General features: G+C 38.3%; 1 protein-coding gene across 1 annotated transcript in view; it reads left to right on the top strand.

Annotated features, from left to right (window-relative positions):
* Positions 1–9,397, top strand: part of LOC122556712 (E3 ubiquitin-protein ligase TRIM8-like) — a 100,129-nt gene extending 90,732 nt beyond the window's left edge. Inside the window, exons 11-13 of the mRNA XM_043703783.1 lie at positions 3,657–3,732; positions 6,004–6,062; positions 8,734–9,397. Of these exons, the coding sequence (XP_043559718.1) occupies positions 3,657–3,732; positions 6,004–6,062; positions 8,734–8,852 (254 nt within the window). The 3' untranslated portion in view covers positions 8,853–9,397. The remainder of the gene's footprint in view (positions 1–3,656; positions 3,733–6,003; positions 6,063–8,733) is intronic.
* The last annotated feature ends 311 nt before the right edge of the window (positions 9,398–9,708 follow it).

The raw sequence follows: 9,708 nt of genomic DNA on the forward strand, positions 1-9,708 counted from the left end.
AGGCCGACCCTTTTTTAAAAGTTGTTGCAAAGATGCCAGGATGGAAGCCAGGTTATGTATGATCTTTCCATAATAATTCACCAGCCCAAAGAAAGACCTAAGCTTTGGTTCAGGTGTGGGGCCAGGGTACCTTTGATCGTCCTTATTTTATCTTCCAACAGGTGTAAACTGGTCTTGTCGACTTTGTGGCCTAAGTCGGTCACTTGGGGTGCCTGGAGCACACATTTCTCCCCTCTAAGGCCTACGTCCACCTGGGAGAAATGTCTAAGAACTATGTCCAAGTTCTCTAAATGCTCCTTATTGGTCTTCCCTGTTATTTACACATCATCTAGATAAATGATGACCTGGAGTATACCTTGTAAAATGTTCTCTATCATCCATTGAAAAATTACACAGGCTGACGATACTCCAAATGACAGTCTTGTACATTGGGACAAACTCTTATGGGTATTAATTGTAGTATACTTCTGGGAATCCTCATCTCACCACAACTGAAAGTATACATTGCTTATGTCCAGCTTTGTGAAGGAAGGTCCCCCTGCCAGCTTTGCACATAAATCCTCTATGTGAGGGATTGGATATTTATCCAGCTGCAAAAAGCAGTTTATTGTTTGTTTGAAATCCGTACGAATCTGAACCAACCAGTCAGGCTTAACTATCGGTAGGACCTGGGCTGCCTATTCCTCAAACTGTACTGTTTGATGATTCCTTTGCCTTCCAGTCTACTGCTTCCTGCTTCTACCTTTGCTCTTAAGGCAAATGGCACTGGGCAGGCCTTTGCAGAATCATGGAATTGCTTTCTAATCAACATGCAAAGTGGCATTGGCTCCTTTGATAGTCCCTAGACCTTAATGAAAAGTGTCCAGGTATGTCATTAGGACTGCACTCAGGCAGCTATCTTTTAATTGAAAAATGTTGAGCCAGGCTAGGTGAATCCATCTCAACCAATTTCGTCCCACCAAGCTTGGGCCCAAGTCTTTTACTACAATCAGTGTTAATTGAATCATTTGCTTCTCTCAAGAGACTGGAACTGAAGTTGCACCCTTAATCTGCAAAGGTTCCCAGTTGTAGGTTCTTGGTCTAGTTGATGTCTTGTCAAACTTAAGGGACGGCAGAAAGAGCAAAGTTTGTTAACGACTCGTCTTGCAGTCGCTGAAACGACCGTGCAGGTATCAATCTCCATTAGAAGAAGGTGACCATTTAGTTGGATGTTTATTTTGATAAGTTCAGATGTTGGTTGACATCCCAGGGTATGTACTCTTCCGGATACCAGCCTATGAGTTCTCTTACTCAATTTAAGTCTAGTGGGACTCTTTAGCTGTCTCAGGTCTGCATACTGGCAGCAACTACAATGCTTGCTGGCTGGAACCTGAAACAAATTTTAAGCATTTGGTTGAGGGTTGGCTTTGTTTTGGGCTTTTGCTGCGGGCTGACCTCGAGTCCCTCTATTCAGGGTATGTCCTGAGTGAGACTATGCAATTGCCTTCACTCAAGTGGTGCTCCAGAAGCTCAGTCAGACTGGCAAGGGTGTCCACTTCCATCGGAATCTCCAATAAACTTGTTTGCTCCACTTGCTGCATTTTCCAGTGATGAAGCCAGTTGTATTGCCTGTTTGAAGCCCAGTTGGGCTTAACCTAGTAGGCTTTTGCATGGTTACATTAATCCTACTTACCAAATGATCTCAGCATTTCATTAAAGGTTAAACCAAAATCGCATGCCTCTGCCAATTGCCTTAACATAGTCAAAAATCCCGACACAAATTCCCCTGGTTCTCGAATTGCAAAGTAAAACTGATAGCGTCTCAGAATTAGAGGAGCCTGGGGCTCATAATATTCCTTAACTAAATCCGTCAGCTCTTCAAAGGGTTTAGCAAATGGTGCATCAGGGACAATTAGATTCCTAATAACTGAAAAAAGCTGTGCGTCTACAAGTTGCCAAGAGAATTACTCGTTGCTTTTCATCTGCCCCAATGTCATTTGCCTGGTAAAAATAACAATTTTTTTCCATATGCTAGGCCCAGTCTTCTAGGGCAAGATCAAATGAGTCAAGCTTCCCAAATAACACCATGATGCCAGAGATGCTTACTCCAACTCAAAGATGAATGTTGAAATAAATTTCTTCAGAAGCGTGCTTTTTTCTCATAGCCACTGAAATAACTTCACAAAGGCCGATATCCCATCACCGAGTCACCTTTCATTTACATGTGGAGAGTCCTTGGCACTGATCCAGCTCCCTCAGAGCCAGCTCTCAGAGTGAGCAGGATGCCAGCGCTCCTATTTATACCTGTCAGCCAGGGCACCTTGATTGGATCAGATTAACAGCTCCAATCAGGGAAAACACACTCTATGAGTCCACCTGGTTGATCTCATTATAATCATTGTAGCCATCTCGCCATTCATTCCCAAAATATATTTGGGAGGTCAATAACACTAATTCCTACTCCATGTTTTTTAAAATTTCAAATCATAAAAGCTCTTCAACTGCATTTTTTTCCCACAGCCCACACCACTTCAATTTGAACCTTACAACTGATTTTATTTATTTCTTGTTAACAGTAGCCTAGTTATTGAGAGTTTTGTGCTGAACACCTACTTCACCTTATAACTCGGTACAGAATGTCCAAACTCATTTCAGTTGGAAGGAAAAAAGCTTGTATGTTTCATGTATTGTTCATGTCCTTGTGACACACTAAAGTGCGTCATTGTCAAAATATCAATGTTTGGAGTTCAGTCACCTGTATAAGTTAAAAATGGAATATAAATAAAAGGTCTGCAGTTGGAGATCTGAAACAATAAACAAAAATAACTGGAAAATGTCAGCAGGTCTGGAAGCAGTGGCATACAAACAAGCACCTGACTCAAACTTTAACTTTGTTTTCACCCTATAGATGCTATCAAACCTGCTGGGTTTCTCCAGCAATTTTTGTTTTATTTGAAAATTTATCAGTTATTTTATATAGAGATCTTCCACAAACAAAATAAATAATAATTTAGTGTTAGATGAGTACACACACAAAAAAAGACTTCTTTGTAGCTTTCATGTGATCTTTTAGAACCACCCGAACAGGCGAGCAAACCTACCTTTGGATGCCATCGTTAAAACAGCATGTCCACAGTACTGCAGTACCCAGTACTGAACATAAGCTGTGTACTCAAATCCTGAATGTGGGACTGATCTCACATCTCTATAATTCAGAATCAAAACTTGAGCTGGAATTCTCTCGTACGTGGGACAGAAAGCATGTTAATCTTTCATTATATCATTCTATTTTTGTTCTCAAGAATAACAGACCTTTAGTAACTAACTGAACATGAAAAGACTATCTTGTGTAGAACTCCTTTGAAAAACTCCAACAAATTCTTCCTCAGAGTTCTGCATTTGCTTCCAAAGTTATTGTACATACAATCCAACTATGCAAGAAAATTACACATATTAACAAAGTTTTAGAAGCAGATCCAGCACACATATATGTTGGAGCCACACTGATAATTTTCACGACTGCAAATGCATATGAAATTTTCTGACCTGCATTTGCCTCAATGGTGAAAATCTTTATTTAAAAAGAATATTTTAATATAATAGAGCAATTAAATTCCTGTGTCATTAGTCTGTGCTGAGATGTCTATGTGAACCTTTTAAAAATCTTTTTATGAAAGTTTCATCAGAGGAAGTAATACAGGAGAGGTTTCGATTAGATGACTATGATGAAGAGGATAATTTAACAGAAAACTTGTAAGTAAAAGATAAAGATGCTTGTAAAATTGTTTTCTTACTGTAATTCATTGTTCAAGTACTTCCTTTGCAAATAACTCTAGGCAAATAAGAAAAGATAATATTAATATAGCTTTAATTCATGAGATCTTTATTCAATAAAGGCAAATTTATGATATATTTTTTCTGACATTTTTAAGCAAGAATGTGATTGATAATGTCTTTGTCTGTGCTTGTGGCTATAAAATATGGAATAAATGCTGCCAGAGGAAGTGGAGGAGGCTGGTACAATTGCAACATTTAAGAAGCATTTGGATGGGTATATGAATAGGAAGGGTGTGGTGGGATATAGGCCGAGTGCTGGCAGGTGGGACTAGATTGGGTTGGGATATCTGGTCGGCATGGACGGGTTGGACTAAAGGGTCTGTTTGCATGCTGTTTATCTCTATGACTCTATGACTCTAAGTATAGTCTCACTGCCACTAGTTTCAAAGTTCAGAACTGTCTTGAATTTTTATGCCACATCACAAATATTGCAGATCACCTATTCTCTGTTGCATTTATGGGGAGAGTTTGGATTAACTGGGTGGGAGGCTGACTGATGATGGCTGTATTGCCTGCCCACCTCTGCTCCATTCAATCAATGATGGGAAGGCTCCAAGATGTTGTCTCAATTAATGCCCACTTAAGGGCCTCATTCCACTGTCACTGGTGTTGCCCCCATAATGGTGGGGCTGGCATGCTCAATATCTGAAAAGTAGACCATATAGGGTTGTTTTGTTGCTCACAAGCTTTTAGGGTCATGCGGGTGGGTGAGCCCTTGTTCAAAAGCATCACGTGCTTGATCAAAGAATTCAGCTTTGGGAATGAGAGAGTGCGCTGAACTGCTAGCAGCTCTTGGCAAGTGAGATTTATGGACCCTAGCTTTTGATCCTAGGAAAAGTATGCTGCTACCCATTTATGTGTTTGATTGGCACTGAGTGGAGCTTTTGCTGGGCCCACCAAGACAGTAGGCAAGGTCCCTGTCACCCCACATTATTGCTGCATAGTTTGCTTGAGCAACCCATTTTGTTTAATTTCCCATGCAAAGCCAGCACTGTGCTGAGGCACCAGGACTCTTTTATGAAGTAGTGCCCACTGACAGTGCGCATATGATCAAATATATAGCCTAAGTCAACAGGAAAGGATATGACATGATCTATCTGCTCTAGCGTGTATGATAAGAAGAAAAAAGTACCTCTTCTCAAATCACCTCAGCATTTCTCCCATTCTCCCATAATTTCAAGCAATTTTAATAGTCTTATCCCTAGGATATATGCTGTCTGTTTTTTCATTCATTCGTGGAATGTGGGCGTCGCTAGCTGACTAGTATTTATTGCCCATCCTTAGTTGCCTAAAGGAAATGATGGTGAGTTAATTGTCTCCACATTTCTACTACATGGAGGCCAGTAATGTCTTGGAGTCTACATTCAACCCATTGTAGACATTATGAAAGAGGCCCAGAGAAATTAACTCAATTTCCATGTTATACTCTTTTATTGGATGGAGGTAAATAAGCATGTCAATAAAGAAAACTTCAACATGCAGAACAGGGCTCTAAATAACACCCATACAATTTCAGAGTTATTGATAATAAACATTTAAAATACTAGGGGAAGCTGAATTGGTAGAATTTGTGCTGATTGTCCTGGCTACATTAGTTGTTATCTGCTGGGGCCTTTCTTTCAATGGTGTATTTGAGTTAGCTCTTACTCTTGAACATATCCCATATGCACAGCACATTCATTTTAGACTTGAAACATTTCTAGTTTATCCAACACAACATTTGTGTTTGAGAATTTGTTAAATTCTTGCATGCCTTTATAAGGTGCAGAAATTACATTACAGGCTCATTTCCCAAGAAGAGACAGTACTTACACCTGGAGCTTGTTTGGTTTATGCAAATTAAATTGTTTATAGAAAGTATAACTGTACCAAGACTCATATCATTGACAGATGAAAGTCCCATCCCACCATACCGCTGATGAAAATTGCACCAAAAAACAGACTTTATGGTTAACATCATTCATTTAATTATTGGAAGATCATCAGTATTACCCTAACCTATATAAAACGTGCAGAAAAGTTTAACTATGTCAAATTGCTTTCCAATAAACCAAGAAGGCTCAATCAGTTCATCATCTCTTAAAGTCAGTTCTCATTAAGGTTCGCAAAAATGTCCATACTGACATCATAAGATTGTTGTTTAAATATTTAATATTAATTGCAAATTATTTTTATTTTTAACAACAGGAGAGGTGAAGACAGTGAATCAACCATCTCCACTACAGATAACCTTTTGTATTATGCAGGTATTCTTGAAAAATGAATATTTCTGTTTGCCTTTTGGGTCCCCATTGAAATCAAATTACAAATGTATTCCTCAAAAAGAAATAAAAACTATAGTCTATTCAGGTTCTGATGGATCACAGTAGCAAGGTGTGTCTTCTTGCAAGGGTAACACCCACTCTTCTGGATGAGTGTAGATACTCTGTTAAGACAAATCCTATAAGGTGAGTATGAGCCACAAGGTGCAAGAATGATTATCTCTTTGACTTCCAATCTACTGCCGTGAAAAGCCAAACATCCCCAATTGGAACCTCACCTTGCTGCGGCAGCTCACATTGAGAACCAGAAATGTGTGAAATCATGGTTGCAAACTCAGATCCCTTCACTCAAACTTACATTCCTTAGCTTTCTGAGCGATATCAGGAAAAATAGTTATCAAACAGTTGGATTATTGTAAAACCCATTAATCTGCAAATATATATTTTAATATATTTGTGAAATTAGTGAAACCTGACTGCTCGCCATTGAAAACACACAGAAAATGGATTATTGTTTGGTGATATTAAAATAGCAAAAGTATAGAAGTTGTTCTTGTTACCCTCTACATAAAGTTAAACTGTAACAATCGGACAGATTCACCTTAACAAGAGACAAATTTAAGACAAAAACCTGGAAGTTCTACATGCAAAGCATAATCAGTACCTACACTGGACTTCTGAGCAAGTTAATGACAACAAAAATCTTATAGCTAGTTAAGAATCAGTTGGATGTCATGACAGAGGGACTAGATAGTCTTTCTGGATTTTGAGCTAAGTGGCCTAAGTACCCTTTCTCATTGAAACAATTTCATGATTTTACTTGTTTTGTCTCAAACATCATGTACAAAACCACTGGAAATACATTTTAATCAGTATGTAATCACTGATTTTGCTGTTCTATAATTTATTAGAGGCTATAGATTCAAATGAAAATATTACTACCTTGTGCTATGATTCCATTTATGATCAATGTATTAATGATTTGTGTCACTAAGCTGATCTCACATGTACTGTCGTGAAAGTCAATATGTAATACATGCATTGAAACTTTTTTTTCAGTCATTCTGAAATTTTTATTCCACCACATCAATGCAATACTTTCTGATAGGGATATATATTACTGCACAATAACAGGCCAGTCACTCTATAAGGTCTGAGCTAATAGACATCATTTTCAAAATGTTTCAGGGTCCCAACATTGACTCGCTAGAATCTAGACTACCATAGCTAGTTTCTTGGAGATATGCTCCTAACTGGCCATCTAAATGTCTGATGGCTTATTAAGAATGATGGCAGGCCCCTGTTGCTGTCAGCCCAGTCAGAAGACTGGCAGTCCTATAACCACAGAGCAGTTCCTGGGAGAGGTGGATGCGCCTAACAGCCAGGAAGATACTTGTGCCTCATAGTGGAAGCATCCCAGAGGGACAAATTTAAACTAATCATTCAGAGGACTCAATGAGGTTGGCCTCTCTGTTTGAAGGGGAAATCCCTATCTTGGTAACTTTTAGGCTGCAGATGTAGTTTTTGACTTCAACACAACCCCCATCTGCCTCCTTAGGGTATGACGCCTCCTGCTCCGATAGCTGATCAGACTGCCTTGATGAACCCCTCCATGAGGTTGGCATCCTCTTCATGTGGAACAGGTGTGAGCTGCCAACAGTAAAATGTTGGTATACCTTCTAAATCGACTCCAATCAGAACTTCACACGTACAAATTAGTACTGCTCTCTTATTTTCAACTGGTTCCAGTTCATCAGTTTCCTGGAAGCCCCGCTCCCTCCGTCATAAACTTGGCTGACAAAAAGAAAGCTTTGGGCAGCTGTCCAACATGGCTCCCAGCTATTTTCCTGACACCACCCGATGCCTCCAAGTTCACCACCACATGACTGGAAAATTCAGCCCAGACTTTCTTTTCCCATAGATCACTTAGTCCAGAACCACCATTTGCATTCTTGTGAGCAAAAACAAAATAAACAAATGCAAATTACATCTTTTCTCTTTAGTTCTATGCTCAATTCAACCATGAGTTAAATTTTCTATTTCTTGCATCCATTCTTCTTCGGTGCATATTAGAGCAACTTTTTTATGTGTAATTGTAAATGTTAAATTCTATATTTCTTCAGCTCAATAATTTTCATTTTGTTTGCCTCACTTTTTGCATCTACTGCTGTGAATGCACGTTTCTACTAACAGCTGATGATATTGCTCACTCAAAATCTTTCCATGTTGCCTTTTAAATTTCTAAGGATTTTTTAAGATTTAAAAATGTACAAGCATAAATAGAAAATCCCGAATCACATGGTAGGGGATACAATTTATTTACTTGTGTGAAATGTTCCACAAATTGTTATAACATTCTTCTTTGATGAGCAAGATTTCCTCATACTTTTGATTTTAAAAAAAGAGAAAGCTGATATCAGGTCTGACACATTCTGTAATTGTAGATATTGTAGTGTCTAAAAAATGAGCATGTTGACCTGAAGTGTAGAATTTATGAATGATATCTACTGTGTAGTCAAATTAGGCAGAGCTCTCTCACTTTCAAACTGTGCTGAACATAATTGCAAAAGTGTTTCCTATTGCATTGTTAAAATTCACCTGCTATTTGAGAGATGTACATGGCAACTTTAATGTTGGAACTTATTTCATTAAACAGAGTTTGAAGAGGAAGGAGGTGAAATGCCATATATGATCGAAGATTCACTAGATGAGGAGTACCTGGATGTTTTGTTTATGAGAAAGCGAAGAGACAGCTTCACTACAAAATCCATATAATTAATAAGATAACAGCAGTGGAGGAAAGATCTTAAAGACTAATGTTCAAAAAAACACCTCAGCTGTATCTTTCCTTATGCAGCTGCAAAGCTTTGATTAGATACAAACATATTTTCCATACCTCTCACATGCATGGATTGTTATTCCAGGTTCAACTCCAGTGTTTATGAAAATGTTTCACCTCCGCAAGTTTTTCAAGATATTTCCTAATGTTTCTTCTTGTTTCCTAATTTAATGCTTCAATCCATAATAAAACTTCTGCTGGAACATGGTTAATTGCTGGAGCATTTGACTGACAATATTTTAGATTTGGAATTGATGTTGAAAAATGCAAGATATAATTGAGATTGTAACCAGGGTTATCTGCTTAGAAGGAAGGTGTGCTATTAATCTTTTCACAGTGTACATCACAAAGAATTTGTAAGCTTCATTCGTCAATAAAAATTAACAGTTCCTACCCCTCAAAAACAAGTACCAAAATGTTGGTTTTATTTATTCTTGTATATAAGAATCATTGGCAAGTCCAGCATTTTTATCCATCACTAATGGCCCTTGAGAAGGTGATTGTGAGTCTGTTCTTTATATTACAATATTCTGTTTTATTTAAAGTAAATAATTTAGGCTCCTTTTATTTGTATTTGGATGTTGTAAATTAAATATATCAAGCAACTGTATCTCACTCCCTTGTTGGGCTGATATTTGATCTTCAAGGCTGGGAGTGAGAGTTAACATATATTCCAACTCATCACAGGAGAAAATGGCAGAAAGTATGGGATTTCAATCTGGGGGGTGGGGGGGCGCTAACAGGAGTCAGGTCTACTGCCCCAGAAAGAGTTTGGAGGTAACCATAGGAGTT

Source organism: Chiloscyllium plagiosum, chromosome 14 (assembly GCF_004010195.1).
Source record: "Chiloscyllium plagiosum isolate BGI_BamShark_2017 chromosome 14, ASM401019v2, whole genome shotgun sequence".
NCBI classification, from domain to species: domain Eukaryota; kingdom Metazoa; phylum Chordata; class Chondrichthyes; order Orectolobiformes; family Hemiscylliidae; genus Chiloscyllium; species Chiloscyllium plagiosum.